This window comes from Corvus kubaryi, unplaced genomic scaffold (genome assembly GCF_017639235.1).
Source record: "Corvus kubaryi isolate FWS band 111438036 unplaced genomic scaffold, C.kubaryi_AGA036_p1.0 37397, whole genome shotgun sequence".
Lineage (NCBI taxonomy): Eukaryota > Metazoa > Chordata > Aves > Passeriformes > Corvidae > Corvus > Corvus kubaryi.
This window is the reverse complement of record NW_024581136.1, coordinates 13,513,864-13,532,391: the sequence shown is the minus strand read 5'-3', so window position 1 is coordinate 13,532,391 and position 18,528 is coordinate 13,513,864. Positions and strand designations below refer to the sequence as shown.

General features: G+C 37.7%; 1 protein-coding gene across 16 annotated transcripts in view; it reads left to right on the top strand.

The window, feature by feature from the left end:
- The window catches only part of ATP11B (ATPase phospholipid transporting 11B (putative)), a 65,571-nt gene that overhangs the window by 13,062 nt on the left and 33,981 nt on the right, over positions 1 to 18,528 (top strand). For all 16 annotated transcript variants that reach the window (XM_042042087.1, XM_042042086.1, XM_042042101.1 and 13 more), the window contains exons 2-13: positions 2,022 to 2,138; positions 2,952 to 3,041; positions 5,978 to 6,058; positions 9,454 to 9,561; positions 9,714 to 9,842; positions 9,967 to 10,070; positions 11,298 to 11,345; positions 14,090 to 14,154; positions 14,702 to 14,783; positions 15,729 to 15,879; positions 17,870 to 18,067; positions 18,344 to 18,502. In XM_042042087.1, the coding sequence (XP_041898021.1) occupies positions 2,022 to 2,138; positions 2,952 to 3,041; positions 5,978 to 6,058; positions 9,454 to 9,561; positions 9,714 to 9,842; positions 9,967 to 10,070; positions 11,298 to 11,345; positions 14,090 to 14,154; positions 14,702 to 14,783; positions 15,729 to 15,879; positions 17,870 to 18,067; positions 18,344 to 18,502 (1,332 nt within the window). The remainder of the gene's footprint in view (positions 1 to 2,021; positions 2,139 to 2,951; positions 3,042 to 5,977; positions 6,059 to 9,453; positions 9,562 to 9,713; positions 9,843 to 9,966; positions 10,071 to 11,297; positions 11,346 to 14,089; positions 14,155 to 14,701; positions 14,784 to 15,728; positions 15,880 to 17,869; positions 18,068 to 18,343; positions 18,503 to 18,528) is intronic.

Genomic DNA, 18,528 nt, shown 5'->3' with positions numbered 1-18,528 from the left:
ACAGCATCTTGAATGTGAACATACCTAATGACCTGCATTAGAGATATTAATGGATTTAAAAAGTTGTTTGGTTTTACCAAGCATTTCTTATGTCAGTCATTGTACTCACTGTTCATCTTCCATAGTTAACTGGTGGAGTTATGTGAAGTGTCACTTTTTCATGAACATACCTCTGAGCCTCATTTACAAGTGGAGCAACACAACTGCAAGTACATTTTCTTCACCTGCAGTAGTGGAATTGGTAATGCCCTTTCTAGCAAAGGACACCACCAGTTGTCCTTGCACTTGGCATCAAAGAATAAGGAGATTGTGTAAACTCTGCAAGTTGGTTCTAAGATTAGGAATGTGTGTGATGCTGATGCTGGAATTCACCACTTTGCAGACAGTCATTGATTCCCAATCAAACAACTGTTCCAAATTTAATTCACTAATTTACTTCATGTCTTAAAGCTTTTTGCCTTTTACTTTAGTAGTTTTCTTGGCCTGTTATCTGAATTATTACTGTTTTGTTGTCTTTTGCCATCACCTGCTTCTCCGGGTCAGAAGGGAGGGTTCTGGTGAGTCATGTAGCCCCAGGAAAGGCTCAATTAAAGATAGACTTGAATGACCTAGATATAAACCCTTGTGTTACAGACATTGCAGCCTTCCCTCATGACTTATTTTGGTGCTGAATTATTCCTTTCCACAACGAAGGAATTTGTTTGCTTTCCAATACCCAGACATAAGTTTTCCTACCTGCAGCTTAAGCCTACTTACTTTTGTTCTTCTTTGTCCTTCAAAGTAATGGAACAATCTTCTGTGTATCAGGAGATTTACTAGGACATCCCAAGTTTCCTCTTCTCTAGGCTAAATGACTCTAATTTGTGTGCTCTTTGCTTTTTAGATTGTTCAGCCTTGCATTATATGTCATGTTTTCAGGATCTCTTGGGGCTCATGTTCCACTCCTCTGGGTGTTGTCCAGTTGGTTCACAGTGCTTCAGCTGTGGCTCCCACTCCTCCTCCAGACTCCTCTGCACTGAAGGCCTTTTTCTCAGTGGGATCACATTGATGACTCATGTCTAGCCTGTGATCTGCTATAGCCTTTGACATTTTTCAACAAAATTCTTTTATGGGCTTTTATTCTCTTTTTCTAGATGCAGTTTCTTTGTGCTGGATCTTTGTGTTCTGTGCATCTGGTTGGTCAAGAATTTTCTCTTATTTGGTACTCTTGCAGTCCCAGGGTGGTGTCATCTGCAGGTTTAACACTTGTGTTCCACTTCCTCAAGAGGGAGATGATGAAAACACTGACCATTAGACCTGAAACAGGGCTTTGATTCCCAGGAACCTCACTCAGATCATGTGTTTTGGCAGGAAATTATTGATAAGTATTTCTGAGTATGCTTTTTTTTTCCCCTATGAGTTTGCTTTCAGCATTGCCAGCATTTATGTATGAATTGGTGGTAATGGCAGGAAATTACATTTGAAGTGAGACAAAGTGTTAGTTCTTGGAGATAGAACTTGTTTGGAAAATTGCTGCTGTCTGGTCAGATGCGTATGCTTTTGGCTTTTCTGTGGTGAGAATCTTTTCAAAGTCCAGTTACCACGGCATACTTGTATAGCTTGTATGTTTTGACCTTTTATTTTTCTTAATAACGTGTTTTATTAGGGTTATCGTGAGCGTGACTGTGAGGTTTTGTAATTTATTTATGTTTTCATCTCCATTTCTATTTCTTCCTTTTAAGTTTTGCAGGGCATCAAGTTTGCATGGTAGCAAGTGTTCTCTATCCTTCTTGAGATGGGAGTTTTTTCTTTCATTTTTTTTCAGAATGAGTACACAACCTCAAAATTTAGATTTCGGTTTTTTTCCCCCCAGTTCTTGAAAATTCTCTGGACACAGCAGACTTCCATTTTATACAATAATTTTCTTTGCTTTTCAAAAACTACTGCTTGATATCTGAATGCCCTTTTCCACAGAATTTTACAAAACAGCAGTTAATAAAATTGACTTTCTTGATTATGTCTTTTTTTATTTTATGTTTTAGGGTTTTGACCCACCGCATCAAAGCGACACAAGAACTATTTATATAGCAAATCGTTTTCCCCAGCATGGCCATTATGTTCCTCAGAAGTTTGCAGACAACAGAATCATATCATCTAAGGTAAGGAATCAATTTGTCATGGCAAAACCACTTGATGTGTTACTTAGGAAGTCGTGTGGCAGATGTGCACATCTGTATTATGTCTAGTGGTGCATATACAGTATTCAAAATGAAACAAGCTCTGAACTGTTTTGATGGAAAAGCTAGGTTGCTTCATATGTGGTTTGTCTCATTCTTTCACCCTTCTTTCCTCAAAACTCAAGTACAGAGCAGTTAAGCAAGTTGGTCAGGCTTTCTGAAGAAAAGTAGTTTTTAAACCACTGTTGCCCAAACTACTTAAAAGGCAGGATGAAGCTGGTTATGAGGATTTTTAAAATAGCCACGTTGAAAGCCGGTACTCTGCATAAAATAAATCAGCAGTGGACTGCAGTTGCGGATTCCCTCCCGGTGTGTCCTTGGATTGAAATCAGTAGAGCTGATGCTGGGGATGTGCCTTGTCGCTGTAGTGTTGGAGGGAATGTTACAGCTGCAGGAATTAATTTCTTCCCTCCTACCCAGGATACAAGCAGCCAAATGACTCCAGCTGCCCCTGTCCCAGTTGGAGGAAAACATTTTAAATTTGGCCTATAGAGGCAATGCAGTTGCTACCCTTACTTCCCTGCTAGCTGTACTTAAAACAGAAGAAATAAAAAGAAATCAACAAAAATTGGGTACAGAAGTTCTGTGTGGGAGAAGAGTAAGGTTTGGGGGAGGGGACTTGGGGAATGAGAAGGTTTAGGTTAGGAGAGTTCAAGGGGAGCAGAACTGAACTTCACTGAAAAATTGTATGTTGTGTTGTAATTATTCTTCTCTCTCTCCTTTTTTTCCCTTCAGTATACAGTGTGGAATTTTGTTCCAAAAAACTTATTTGAGCAGTTCAGAAGAGTAGCCAACTTTTATTTTCTCATTATATTTTTGGTTCAGGTAAGTTGAATAATACTCAGGAAATTGCAATTTTTGTTGTAAATTCTGCCACTGATTTTTGTTCTGTGAATTTAACTTCTCTACTTACATATTCTGTCTGTAAAAAGAACACATTTCCAATTTCTCTAGGCAAAGAATATAACTTTAAAACTAATTATGTCCAAATTTAAGTATTATCCTTAGGTTTTATCTTCATGAATGCTAATGTATTTAAGTGTGCAGTTTCAAAGTCCATTGCACAGGGATTCAGTTGTCTGCCTCAAGTACAACTTTAATCTCGTAAGTTAGTAATGAAATTCCAGATACCCTTCTTATTTTTGTCTTGCTTTTGTAAATCAACAGAGTATCATGATACAGTTCTAAGATCCTCAAATTCAATTTGTTCACATAAAATGAACACGCAGATGTTACAGCTAAAATTGATAGTTTGCCAGTTTTGAAGATCTCAGTTAGTGCTGTTATTGTTACAGTTTATGTTAGAAATATTGCTGTGGCTTTTGTAGCAGACCGTACTTCTTTTAATTAAAAACATCCACAAGTAGATTAGGAGAGTCTGAAAATTTTTGTGATCATTGCCCCTCCAGTTCTGTAATCTACCTGAATTCTGTGGAGCTATTGCAGGCTTAGTACGTGAAGGATAAGTGGGAGAAGGGTTCAGAGGAGAGATAGTAACTTTTGAAAGACTGATTAATACCTGAGGCAGAGACAAGATTTTGGGCTACACAAACTTTTCTTTCGTTATAAAATAGAATGTTTTGAATACGTAGAGCCCTCCACAGTGATTCACCAACATTTAGAGTGTGCATCTGAAAAGGATGGCACCTCGTCTGACAAAGAATGGGGAGAGTGAAGAGTTCATAAAACTTGTCTTTGATTGTGTAAGGTGTCAGTATCAGGGCCACATCTGCAACTTTTAATCCATTGCCTCCTGTGTCACTTGATCTTGTTTTTTCACATTTAGAAAGAAGGACATTTGTTGGCTAAAAATTCCTGTGCTGGACTAAAGTCATACAGTTCTAACTTAGGCTGACAAAGTGTGTTGTCCACCACATCTACCTAGTTAAGAATATGGACTGTGTCATTCCTGTTGCAATGTTTCATGCTGTTTAACATATTGCAGCATGAGGAAGATGGGAACATGCTGAAGATGGAACATAAATGTTAGTAAAGTAACCACAGGCAGCGTGGCTTTTATTTCTTTTTAATGCAGATTTACCTCTTTAGTTCGATGTGGTGTCAGTTTTTTCAAACTGTTGCCTTTTGGTAGTATCTAAATGTGACATCTGTGAACAAATAAGGATCTAAGGGCATAAATTCTGTTCTGAGTGTAATCCTCTTCTCTCAGTTTGTGTCAAGTGGATGCCCTCACATGTATGGGAAATGTCTTGTCTGTCTGCTTTCTTGGAAAGAGAACAGCACAAAAGCTGCAGTCAGTTTTGTTCCTTTGTTAGAATGGAATTCCGTTTTTATTCAAATCCCTTTTGGAAGTTCATTAATATCAATTTTTTTTTCTTTTTATAAGACAAAGGTGCCTTTTAAAGCTGACCACCATGGTACCTTCCCTATCCTATGAATCTCGTGTGGCCAACATGCAGTGTCTTTCATTACCACCTTTTCCACTGGGGATGGCAGAGCTGGGGCAGGGTCTCGTTGTGTGATTTCAACTTGCTGCACAGTCCAGTCCACATTGTTCACCACACATGTGCATGCCCAAAGCAAGGTGACAGACTGCATTTTGGTGACACGAGGTGTGTGTGATGGATGTGTGTCCAGCTGTGTGGCAGGCAGAGGATCACGGTGTCCTGGTGGACGAGGCAAAGTCAGCAGGCTGGCATGGCAATTCCAGTAGCACAGAACCTGCTTCATTTTCATATATAACCTTCTCTTGAGAAAGAATGAGAGAGTATAGATGGCAGAAATTTCATGATTAATCCTATCCAGCCAAAAATCAGATGCTTTTGGTATGAGTTTTCTTGGTCAATATGCTGCCAAGCTGAAATTGAAGTGCTACAGTTAAAGAACAGACAGTATTGCAGGCTAGATCTCATTTTTGTTGTGTTCTATAAATCATCTGTGAAAGAAACCAACCAAAAACCTCATGTGTGCATTATAAAGTGGCATAATCTGTTTTGTTTGTGAGGTTCTTCCTCTGTTAACAGAGTAAACTTCATGTATGACTTTTCTTTTCTTCTTTAATGATTCCCAAAGCAATGCCATAAGTCTCAGGTAAAGTGAATCAAATCAATGTCTGTGGTTTTGAATAGTTCTTGTGTATATTTCCTTTTCAGCACTTGACCATGTTGATTTTTTCCTGCAGCAGAGGAGAACCCCTAACATCCCCCCACATACAGAACCTTAGTGTGTACACTGCACTTTTGGCATGCCAGCAATAATAGCACAAACTGTAAAAACTGCATGTTAACTTGGGGCAACCAGAAAGGTGCAGTCTAAAAAAAAGTGTTTTCTAGTATCTAAACCATTAGAAATTACTGTTCTTAGCTTTATTTTTACTTCTAAATGTAATGATGATGTTATACGCTACATGGCTGGTAGGCAGTAGATCATATAGAATGTTGAAACAGCTTCATGAAATGTAGATTTCTTTCCTTTGTAATATACTTTTGAATTCATTTTTGTGGGATGAAATTATACCTTCTTTTAGTAAGGACCCTTAAAATTGTCACATGCTTTACAAATGTGCCTAAGGCTGCTCTGTGCTCTAAAACATCTGTTTGCATCATTATTGACGTATTATTTAGCTGTCAGAAACTGAATTTTGCTCGAGAAAATCGGCAGGAAATGTAAAAATACAGGTTATAATGAAGAGTTTGGAAAATAGTTGTCATCTTGCTTCATTTGGGTTTTTGGGGTTTTTTTTGAAAGTACAATTGTAAAAATAAAATTTGGGCTAATTTTCACATTTTCTTTTCTTTTAGCTCATGATAGATACCCCTACCAGTCCTATTACCAGTGGATTGCCATTATTCTTTGTCATAACTGTGACAGCCATAAAACAGGTAAAGGGGAAAAATCTCGTGGCATGAAGTCCTACTAAAGTAAAGTTACTTCAGTAAAAGAGTCTGACCAGGATAGTATTTAGCTACTAAAAATATATAAAAATTGTGTCATTTTTAGAAACTCTTGTATTTAATATTCCCAGTTAGATGCTTGAGCTTCAGCATTTGGTTGGTTGTCAAGCACTCAATGACTCACTGCAGTACCCTAAAATGGACAGTGGATGACTGTCAGGCAGCATTTTTGTCTAAACATTACATGTCACTTGTTATCAGACCTTTTCTGAAAGCTCCTCACTTATTCCTTTGGCACACCTCGCTGCCTGTTAGAACCAGTCCTCCCACATCACACCCCGAGAGCGGAGCTTGGGCAGATGAAGCAGTAGTGCAGGGTGTGTTTGTCAGTAGTTAAAAGGCAAGTTTTGCCCCAAGGGGAATATTTCATGGTGTAAAATGTGTTTTAACTGTGATCCTGTACCAGGTAGAAGCTCTGTTTAGAAAGCTCCTGGTCTTCTTTGGTTGCATAAAACATTTGAGAGTGTTTCATAGCACTTGAGATAAAAATCTTCTGAGTTTAATAGAAATCTTGTTCAAGCACTGTATTACATCCTACTGAGACCTAGAGCCTCTGGAATCAGAATATAAAAATAAAAGAAAAGAAAAAGAAAAACAAAGTCTTCTGTTTTCTTTATGCCCTTAAAGCAAGAGGAGAAAGAAGCAAGCTCATAAATGAAGAAGTGATGTGGGTAAAAATTATAATCTCTTCTGCAGGGAGGTAATTTTCAGGAGCTGTCCTCTTCAAGGGGTTTGACAGTGCTGTCGGGAATAAATGCAGCCCTGCAACGGAAAAATAAGCAGGAGACTGTTTCAGAGCTGTAACTGGAATTTCAATTTGCCTTCTGTGCCAGAAAGACCCAAAGCCACCCAGAAATAGGGCAAAAAGTAAAAATATTTCTAGCTTTCAAGCAGATAGAAAGGTGTCCAGGACAGAGTGGTTCTTAATGCTGGAGTAATATTTGGACTAACATTTCATCTTGTTGCTGTGCAATTTGTGTGTGTAGAGTGCCCTAATCCTATTCAATTGCAGTTGTTACCATCACCCCCCAAAAAATCACATGTTCAAGAGCTACAGTCATAAGTAGGAAATGGATAATAAAGCTGTGTGAACGAAAAGAGATTATGAAACAGAGTTATAAATATTAGATCACTTTTTCCAGAAAGAAGTTAGACTTGTGTAAGTCTAAAATAGTCCAAAATAATCTTAACACCACCTTGCTTCCAGATGCCCAATCTTATATTGGGAAATTTAAGTATCTTATCATCAATTGCAAAGAACAGAGATTCTGTCATTCCTTCTGGAAGCTTCGAATCATTCATTACTTGCCAGACATCAAGAGATTTTCTGGCTGTCTCAGTATCTCTGCAAGGACTATTGGAATCACCTAAACTGATCGAATGGACTCTCATGTTTCCCCTACCTGCTGCAAAGGAGGCAAGCAATATTTGCAGGCTGTTATCTTGAAGGGACAATGAATTGTGCTATTTCCAACAAGCTGCCCTCAGACAAGGGAGAAAGATAAATTTGTTGGAGTGCAGAGGGAAAAATCCCCAGTATTGCATCAAAATCAGTTCCCATTTTCTCTAAACCAGAAGTGTAATAGGAAGCAGATTTTAAGGAAAGAACCCCATTTTGAAAGCTATGGGGCACTGGTTCTATACAAAGTTACATCAGGATAAATGTTAAACTATAATTTAGTATTCTCTCAAAAGATGAAGGGGAAAAATAGAAGCATTAATCATACGAAGGTTTGAGAAGCTTCGCAGTGGATGGAAAAACTCCCCTGCCTTCCAGAAGACCAGTGAATGTGGCACCTCTGGCAAACCTCAGGACTCAGCCTTATTTTAATCTCAGACAAGGAGACAGAACTTTTTCTACTTGGAAGTGTAACTGCACCTAGGTCAGAAGAAGGACATACAGGACTGCAAAGTGATGCAGCTCGTGCTGTGTCATTTTGTCTGTCTTGTTAGCCAGAGCACTTTCTTCCTTATGCCTATGAAGATCTGTATGCAGTCCTCCAAGGAGTTCAAAGTTACCAAATAAATAAAAACAAAACAAAAAGTTAAAAAAAAAAATCCCAAGCCAAAATACAACAAAATAAAGGTATTTCCCAAGAAACTTTAGGAAACTTAGTCCATTTTAGTAAGTTTTTTAGGTATTTAGCTGATGGATCATAGATGCTTACTTGGCTGCCAGGTAAATTATAAACAACTACTTTGCAGGTTTTGATTAACTATAGACCTAAACTGAGAATGACTGGTAGTATAAAATGCAGAACTTTTCTCAATTACATTGATGCAGTTACTTAAGCAGGACTTAAGAATATAATTTAATCGAGGGATTTTAATCTTTAGTCTCTTTCCATGCAAGTAAGCAACATTCCCTATATTCCTCTTGCATCTTTCTTTTCCACAGTATTTTTCCAGTGTTTTCAGGTGAGGCTAAGGAACTCTCAAAAACGCTGCAGTAGGTAAATTTGGGGGGAATTTGAACTGGCCACACTAAGTTGGCTCTTAAGAATTCCCTGGTGTGAGGTGTCACCCTTGTGTTGGAGGCAGGAGGTGTCAGGTGGAGAAAGCGCTGAAATCTGTACTTTCTAAAGAAAGGTGATTTTCAGTTCTTTGCCAAATGCCCACATTGTTCAGCTGTTCAGGTTTGTGAGACAAATGCCCCAAGGTTACTGGATGTTAGTTAAATCCTTGTTTTCTTCTGTCAGTCACCTTAACAAGGAGCTGTAGGTACTGACTCCTGCTTTTTCATTCTGCTTAGGAAGGATTCTTAAAAGAGTCATACTTAGGGACTGTAGGATTCTGATGTCCCAGTAAAAGAAAGCTGCTTAGTTTATCAGTTAAAAGCTCGGTTGCTGCAGACTGTTCCATTAGGAGTCAAAAAGAACAAAAATCTTCTCAGTCATCTTCTCTTAGTGGACAGAGCTGATGTGTCAACAGCACGTCACACAAAATTGAATCTTGAGATTTTGTGCATAGGCTGTGGCAGTAACTTATAAGAGATGCTATATGGTATGAATCCATATAGATCAAAGATTTATTGAGTGCTTGGTCAGAAAATGTCACTGCCTGTTTGTTTAAGAGAGCATGGGACTATTAAGTTTCTTCACCACTTCTGCTGCTTTATTTGCCTTTACTTGTTTGTGTGAAGTGACAAGATTAAGGGGTTTACCAGGTTCTTGAGTAACAGCTGGAACAGAAACTCAAGAGAAGTTAAGAACTATATTGAGACAATGTGGGAAGTAGTTTGAACACATTTTCTTAGAATATTAAATTTAGTCTATTTTTTAGTTTTCTTGCTTAAAAAGTAGATTTTTGTGTGTTTTCCACAGGGCTATGAAGACTGGCTACGACATAAAGCAGACAATGAAGTCAATGGTGCTCCAGTTTATGTTGTTCGAAGTGGTGGCCTTGTGAAAACCAGATCTAAAAACATCCGGGTATGTGGCTGAAGGACAAATTAAAGTGTTTTTATCACACAGCTAAAGCTCTTGTTTTATTGCTAACCACTGTGGTTTGGTAACAATTCTGAAATGAATTCTGCTCTTTAAACCTCTCTTTGTATCTTTCCGATCTATGTTCACTTTGTTAGGTGGGGGACATTGTCAGAGTAGCCAAAGATGAGACTTTCCCTGTTGATCTGGTGCTCCTGTCATCTGACCGAGTTGATGGTTCATGCCATGTTACCACTGCAAGTTTGGATGGAGAGACCAATCTTAAGGTCTGGGTTCTTCTATGAAATAAAATGTAGTAAATTTGTGGTGCCGTTTTTCGTTCAGCCTGTTGAAATACCCACCCTGCTGCCTGGTAGTCCTGTATTAACCCAATGGGCACTGTTTTTACAGACACACGTTGCAGTCCCAGAAACAGCAGTGCTGCAATCTGTTGCCAACCTGGACAAACTGGTAGCTGTTATAGAATGTCAGCAGCCAGAAGCAGATCTATACAGGTATCACTTTATTGGTAAATATTTTGAAATTAAATCAGAAGGAGGTGTTTAATACTGAGAATGTTACAGGTCTTGCTAGGATTAAAATAGCTTCAGACATCTGCTTGAATTTCAGGTTTTAATAATCAGCTTGTGTTTATACATACGTGCTTACTGAAAGTTGTAAGTGACAAGTTAAATTTGAGTACTTGAGTAGTAAACCAGACATTACAATATTTATCTTTTTTTAGTTTAATTATGTACCTTTCAGTTCTAATCAGTACACTTATTTCTAGATTTTAAAGAATTAAATGGCCTACAGTTCAAGGAGGGTGAAGAAAATTGTATAAGGTCCTGCCAGGAGATTTCAATATTATATAGGATATTTTTAAAGTGGAATTGACTCAAGTCTAATTCTAAGGATATGTGTTGGTCATATTTATTTTACATATGCTCCAGAGAAGATTTGAACTCTATTCTTCGACCAGCAAAACCTTAGATTAAAAACAGGCATATGTGTTTGTGTGCTTTAACATCAGCAACCAATGTCATAGACTCTCTAAAACAGCGTTGTGGGTAGCAGAAGTTGAATTCCCATCCAAGTCTCTTCTGAATTGTATAATGGAAAATGGTAGCTATGAAGTAGTTTTTAAAATCCGAGTATATCATAGCAGCTGTTCTTAAGAAGCTTGGAGATCTTTGAGAAATATTAAGTCTTTTAAAACTAAGATACTTAGTTTGAACAGATGTTCAAATATTTGATATTTAGCAAATTAAGGTACAATCACTATGGTGATTGTACTATATGTACAATCACAATTATGTCCCTGTTTGTAGCTGGGTCATGCTAAATATGCACGTCAGATTTTTAAATGCATAGTAGATTTGCTTTATTAAATGAAAGTTACTATTTCTCGTGGGTAATATATAAACTTATATTTTTTGAGGAATTATTTCTTACTGAATCATCAAGAAGTCACAATCTGTTTTAAATGAATATAATCTTTTGTGGTAATTAATCAGAGTTAATAAGCTTTCTCAAATGACTATTTCTTTGAGGGATAAATGTTTCTGTTGCTAAATGCCTCTTGTAAAATTATTGCCAGTTTTGCCATATTGGTTTAGTTTGTTAATAAAAGTTGATTTATTTTTTACTTGTGAACCGTTAAGGACTTTTTTGTAAATATAGAGAAGGTTTTTGCATTTTTGAGTCTTCATGTATTTCTAAGACATGTCCATCTTTCATAGATTTGTTGGAAGAATAACTGTAAGTCAACAAGCTGAAGAAATAGTACGGTGAGTAAAATTGTATAAGATGATTGTTTAGAACACGTGGAGGTGGTTAAAATCTTGACCATCACAAGAGTTACTGTTGAATATATGAAAGGAGAGGTATTTTTACTAAAAGTGTCAGTTGCAGCTGCATACTTCAGATGGAGATGAGAAAAAATGAGCGAAATAAGTCATTACTACCCAGTTTTTCAGATTTAATACAAGAGTTCTGGAAAGCTTGACTGTCGTGAAGCGGGTAATTTTTAGTCACTGCTTATCATGTGGTAGCTTTGTTGTTATTTGTTAATTAAAGCATTTATTGATCTGGAACAATTTCCACTGACATATTACGTAGACTACAACAGATCCCCTGTTGTCACAGGCACTGAGAAGTTTTTGCAGTTGAAATCCCTAGGAAATTCCTGGTTTGACAAAGCCTCTGCTGCAAATTTGTAGTTTTTAGTATCTATTTCAAACTACAGCTGGACTGTGCAGATAAGTGCTTACATCTGTCACAGACAACACAACTGTGTGCACATAATCATGTGCTCACCACCTTTCCTTGTGCAGTCACAGCAAGTAACAAACACATGTGCAAATATAAAAACAAAGATGTGAAGCCATTTGCAGACTTCCATGTGGACTTCCTGGAAAGATTTCTAATTGCTGTGGGTTGGTCCCAGCTACCAGCCAGGCATCCACACAGCTGCTCATTCAATTCCCCCCACCACAACAGGATAGGAGAGAAAACAGGAAGAACAGGATTGAGAATGATCATGGTTTGAAATAAAGACATAGAAATCACTCACAAGAAGTTACCAAATTTTCAGAAATATTTAGCGTTCAAAATCAGTTATTTTATCTTGAGAGTTGTTGATTGTCCAGCTTCCAAAAAACTTTGTCACCTCTTCTGAAAAGGTGAAGTGCTTGTTCACAGAAACGGGTAAATCTGTTCCAGTTCTTTCACTCCTGTCATGTCCAAAATGTTATCTTTTACACTATTTTTTTTTTTTTTGGTGATATTTCTACTTGAGTATTAAAAGAGTACTGCTTTCCATGTGATATGTGCCTTCCGTCTGAGGACCTGAATGTGTGTCAGTCTGAGGCTGGCAAACATCTGTCAACTTTAGATGGGAGTGACATGGAGTTCAGAGTAAATTGAGGAGTTTTCAGTGGTTTTGCAAGAAATATGGGGAGTGTAGAAGCCAGGTCACTTGGCCCCAAGTTCAGTGGCTTAGTCACCCTCACCAAAAAACCCCACCCATGGCACCCCAAAAAACCCACACAGCTGTTTGCTAAGGTCACTGTACGTGCTACTTCACTTAGAGCTTTTTAGAATTCAGTACTGCTGAGCTTCACAGGCTCAGCTTTGGGATGATCTATTAAAAAATGATTCAGTTGACAACGTAAAACAGAGCTGGTTTAAAAGGAGTGTGAAAAAAGTAATTGCAAGTTCTGACTACTAGTGGAGCTGTATCTTCTGTCTGTCAAAGGTAAACTTGCCTGGTCTGTGCTGCACTGATTCAGGTCTGGTATTTTGGGTTTGTCGGACTGGTTTTACAAAATTGAACTCAGAAATATAAGTCATGTTTCTTATATGAAAATTTTAAATGCTCAAGCATTTAGTTGCTTTTAGTTCATATTTTCAGTTGAAGTTTGAGTCTAGCCTAAAATACTAACAGATGCATGTTTAATTTAAAGAATCCATCATAATCTGTGTGTGTAATTGGTACACATGGTATTTGTGATGGTAACTGTTACATTTGCAGTAACACTTAAGTTAAACGTTTGACTGTGGGAGGTGGGTTGTGGGTTTGGCTTTGAGGTTTTTGAATAACTTCAGATTATACTTTCAAAGGAGCTTGAAGTTTAAGAGCTTTGTTTATATAATAGTGATCATGGCCTGCATGTGGCACAGCTAAAGGAAAAGTAGGGTAAACCCAAGGGCTTGTGTGCCAAAGCACTTTGCATATGAGCTTCTAATTCTTTTGCTTCTACCCAATATGTCAATCTGGCCAGTGCAGTTGTTAAATTTCTGCTTTCATTTCAAATAGTGGCAAAAATACTTCTTTTTTTTAATTTCAAACCAACCCTGCTGGCAGTTTCTAAAGATGATGCAGCTTCTGCAGTAGAACATACGGTTCTAACCTTATATTAACCTTGTTTCTAACTAGACCCTTATTTTCACAGCACTGTTTGCAGTGAACTTAGCCAAATAAATGAATGTGTTATTGTATTGTGATACATGTGAGGAAAAAACATTACGAAATTTTACCTCCTGTGTTAGGAAACAAAATTTGCACTCCTGTGGTGCTGTCCATCTAATTGTTTGTTTCTTTGGTATGAATAGCTTTTGAACTTTCTAGATCATTTCAGTCTGACAGAGGGGTAGGGGATTGGTAGATTAGCCAAACCTAAAGCAGCACTTTGGGAGCACTGTGAACTCAAATGGGTTCACTGCTTGCTTCCCAAGTAACTTGTGGGTCTCTCTGAACCAGCCATTTGGAATATTTAGCCCCCTCAATAATTATGGGATATGGAACAGTGGTGGGGGAGTATGGCAGTGACCAAAGGAAACATGAAAAGAAACAGAGAGCTCTGTGGAGATGTGTGGGAGGTGTGGTGAAAGGGGTAAGATGACTGATGGAGTTGCTGCATTGGGAATTTGTAGGGGATGTAGGACAGCTTTGCATAGGAAACTGGATTTCAGTAGTTCTCGAATACAGAACAGCTGATGTTTACATGCTGATATGTCTATTTCTTTTTAGACCTCTTGGGCCTGAAAGTCTCTTACTTCGTGGAGCAAGATTAAAAAACACTAAAGAAATATTTGGTTTGTAGACATCTAAATATTTAAAGAGTATTCTCTTAAAGCGTGTTGATGAACTGTGTTTTAATTCTACTTGCACTGAAGAAATTGTAATAATCTTGCTGACTGTTACCTGAGGGGATATGATTATAGATGAAAGTAATGATATTACACTGAAGAATCTCTAAGGGTATAAAGTTCCAGCTCTGCTCTGTGAAAATATTTGAAGTGGTTTGATAAAGGAATAACTTAACTTCAATGGATAAATGACTGTTCTTACTGTTACCTATTGTTCAAGGTTTTCTTCTGAGATTTACCATGCTGATTTCCATAAAATACGTATTGAAGAGCAGTACATAGTAATGAACACTGTTAAAGTAGGTGTCAAAATTACTTCAGTAGTACTGTTTTACTATAGAAGAGTATTGCAAATAGTACAAAATACTGTCTCATAGTAAACACTGAAGTAGTACCACCTTTTGCTTTTATCCTATATCTCTCAAAATGAAAAATTCTGCGAATTGTATTTATGCAGAAAATGAAATCTAACTCTTCCCCCCTTCCTTCCCAGGTGTTGCTGTGTATACAGGTATGGAGACAAAGATGGCATTAAATTACAAGAGTAAATCTCAGAAACGGTCAGCAGTAGAAAAGTATGTTTATTTTCTAATATCTCTCTTTTTTGTAGAACTTTAACTTAGTTTTTCCTCTGTAATCTTAAAACCCTGGTGGTCTCATCATTAAGTTGTAGGCAAAGAGAAGAGAGTGTTAATTGCCTTGCCTTGCAGTAGGAAGCTATAAAGATAAAATCCATTTCTTGATATTTCATCCTTTAGTAGTGTACAAATTGGAAATACCCAAGCTTGCTCCTTGTTGCAGGATAGGTGTTAGTATGGTAGATATTTATATTGAATCTCATGATTTATTTTAAAAGAAAAAAGAGTTCTGATATGTTTCCTTTATTCCAGTTACTTAAAAGTCTGAGAGAGCCCCCTGGCATTCTTGTGCAAATGTGGGATTGATTATTCCCCTATAGCTACATACAAACAACAAACATACATGCAAACTTAACTGTAGTGTGCACAAGAGAAGTTCAGTCACCAAAGGAGGGCTGGAAGGATGGTCTGGCTATGGCTGGTTACAGAACACAGAGGCAGGTGTGACTGTATCCTGCTGTAGGCTGGCCTGAGTTAAATACTCAGCTGCCCATGGCAGTGCTCTTCCAGCTGGGGAAAAGGTGCAGCCATGGGTTTCTGCTGTGCTTGTTTGTAATGCCTTCACAGCCTTGCAAGGTCCTCAGGGAAAAAGAGAAGATAAGTCAGCCCCACTAGTCTGGGACTGCAGGTGTGACACAAGTCAGGTGTTGGGGTGTTCCTGCACATGAATCTAGTCTTCATATATCTTAGAGGTAGAATTTCTTTCCCATTCTGTTGCTTGCTTGTCACATAGAAAGTTTATATCCATATCAAGCACAGGATACACTTTTTAAAAAAGGTCCGACAAGGTTTTGATCAAGTCATGTAACCACAATGTGTCAACAGATTAAGTAAAACTGAAGTTGCTTGCTTTTTTTTTTTTTTTTTTTTGCCTCTTTATAGGTCCATGAATTCCTTTCTGATTATTTATCTAATAATCCTCCTCTTTGAAGCCATTTTGAGCACTATTTTAAAGTATGCATGGCAAGCTGAAGAGAAATGGGATGAACCTTGGTATAATGAAAAAACAGAGCATGAAAGAAACAGCAGTAAGGTAACTTAGTTCTGCCCAGTTGTGTATCTGAGGAACACTCAACCAGTATACACTCGATGTAATGTATATTATGTGTCTATTCGGTGTGTAACCACCACATGATCCATTTGCCAGTCTGTGTGCTGTTGTCTCAGTGATTTTTGAGAGAGTTAGTCCCATGTAGCCTCACCATTGTGTAGAAATATTTCTATCTCTGTTACTGGTTGAACTTTTTCTTCCTTTTATTAAAAGACCAAGCTTTTTGAAAATTTTTGAAAAGGCTTTGTTAGGACATATTTCTGATGGTCTATGTTCTAGTTATTGTTCTTTAGGATGTCTTTTGTCATTCCATAAAGGAAAAGAGGAGGAGAATGGCTGTTCTTATGTATGTTCTATTGCAGTGATTTCACACTTCAGGAATTTTGTACGTTCTGTGATGTTGGGATGGTTTGGGCAATTTCGTAAGGCTGTAATTTTGCTCAAGCTCCTGCTTGCCTTCTCAGTTCTTTTTAAGAGGGTGAAGGAATACTTTAAAGTGTTTCTGAAATCTGTGGTTCTGAAAAGTGTCTCTTTTCAATTAGTCTGTATTTTTCTGTGTTCTGTTTAATTTTTTATTTCTGTATGAGTCTACCTTTGTCCGAAGTATTTCAGGGGCTTAATTTGAAATAATTGCTATGCAAGTTGGTCTAGCCTGTGGAGTTTTTCAGTTCTGAATAGAACAGGGATAAGTATTTCCTCAATCTTTCCATTCCTTTACCTTTGCCATCAGGAAGGTAGAGAGCCATATCTGTTTCTGCAGTGTCATTCTCCTTCTGTCATGTCTTTGTTTTTCTGTCTGCCATGTTGACTTCCACAATCTGCTTTGCATTTCTCAGCATGCTGGCATCCTTACTCAAAGTGCTTTCCATCTCCTCCTGTGTGTGCAGATTATTCCTTTGCCACTGCTGAAGAAACTCTCTAACTTAAGTGATTGTCGCTACTTCTCTTAGGTGAATTACTGCTCACACTTTCTATCTGTCTTCTCTGGTTTAGTTTGGAAGATCTCTTTAGGCACAGAACTTGCTGAGTTTTTGTCAGCTACTTTAATTATTTATTAAATACTGACAGCAGTGCTCCCTAATGAGGGAGAACAGACATTATTTAACTTTGCAAATTGTTGACTACTTTTACGCTTCCTTTATTTAAAATGTTCTCCTGCACCAATATCTGGTGGAGTTAAAAGAGGTGGCCTGGTTTTTGTCATCTCTAATCTCTTGCTCAGTATTCAAGTGTTGGTAAGAGTCTTCCCAAAGTACAATTTAGATACTGAGTTTGTTGTGCAGATGAAAAAGAGACTGTAGTGTTGCATTTTAGGGTTTGTTAAAATTATCATACCTAGTAAAGAGAAGTTTCTATCCTGTTACATAGGTGTTTGCCTGGAATGTGTGTGTGGAACACAATGATTTGAAGAGGCATAAAAGAAATCCCTTTCTTTTCGTGTTGTCTGGATCACTCAAGTCACTGGGGAATGCCAGCAGACAGGAGCCCTCTTGACTTTGCTGTCCTGAAACAACAGAGTACTTGCAGATTCCTCTGGCAGCATGGAAAATCACTTGTTTGCCTCACAATTCAGGGTTCTGTAGAAAAGCTTTTATGAATCATGCTGTTTGATGGAATGGGGAACACATTCGTTTTTCAGACCAAACTCTTTCAGAGTTCAAAATCAGAATCACCATGACAATTAGTATTAATTGGCAGCCCTCCTGACATTCAGTAGAGAGATAAAAATTAATGAACTTGTGAATTGAAACCTCCAGTCACAGCTTAAGGCAGACTTTTTGCATCAGTGTGAAGGCGTGTTACTGGGGCAACCTGCAAATGCCTGTGTTGTCTCTCTCATGTGTACGTGGGACTTGGGCTTCTCTGGCTCTCCCAGTTTGTCATTTTTCATGCATATTGAAGCCTAATTAAGTCACCATGTTTCACCTGATCACTGTGGTAATCTTCATGTTTTGTTTTTTTTCTATTGTAGATTCTGAGGTTTATTTCAGATTTTCTTGCTTTTCTGGTACTTTACAATTTTATCATACCTATTTCACTCTATGTGACTGTTGAGATGCAGAAATTTCTTGGATCTTTTTTTATTGGCTGGGATCTTGACCTCTATCATGAAGAAACAAACCAGAGAGCACAAGTAAATACTTCAGACCTCAATGAGGAATTGGGACAGGTAGAGTAAAAAATATGTTGTCTGTTGGGTTTTTTTAACCTATTTTCTACTTAGTTTTCAGTACTAAAGTCTGTTATTGCAGACTTTTTGTTACCTGTGATTTGATTTCTGATTAATTTTAAAATAAGGTACAAAGATGTGATGGCAGAAGTTAAAATTCTTATATGATTTAAAAAATGTGTATAATAGAGTGTGAGTGGATATTATTGTATCTTTTTTCTTCTAACAAGTACATGCGATTCCAAGTCTGGGTTTTTTTGTTTTATTTTATAAAAGGTAGAGTATGTGTTTACAGACAAAACTGGTACATTAACTGAAAATGAGATGCAGTTTCGGGAGTGCTCCATTAATGGCATAAAGTACCAAGAGGTCAATGGTAAACTAACTCCAGAGGGATTTTCTGAAGATTCTCCAGATGGAAGTAGGCATGGTTTGGTAAGGCTCTTTGGTTTTCCCATCAT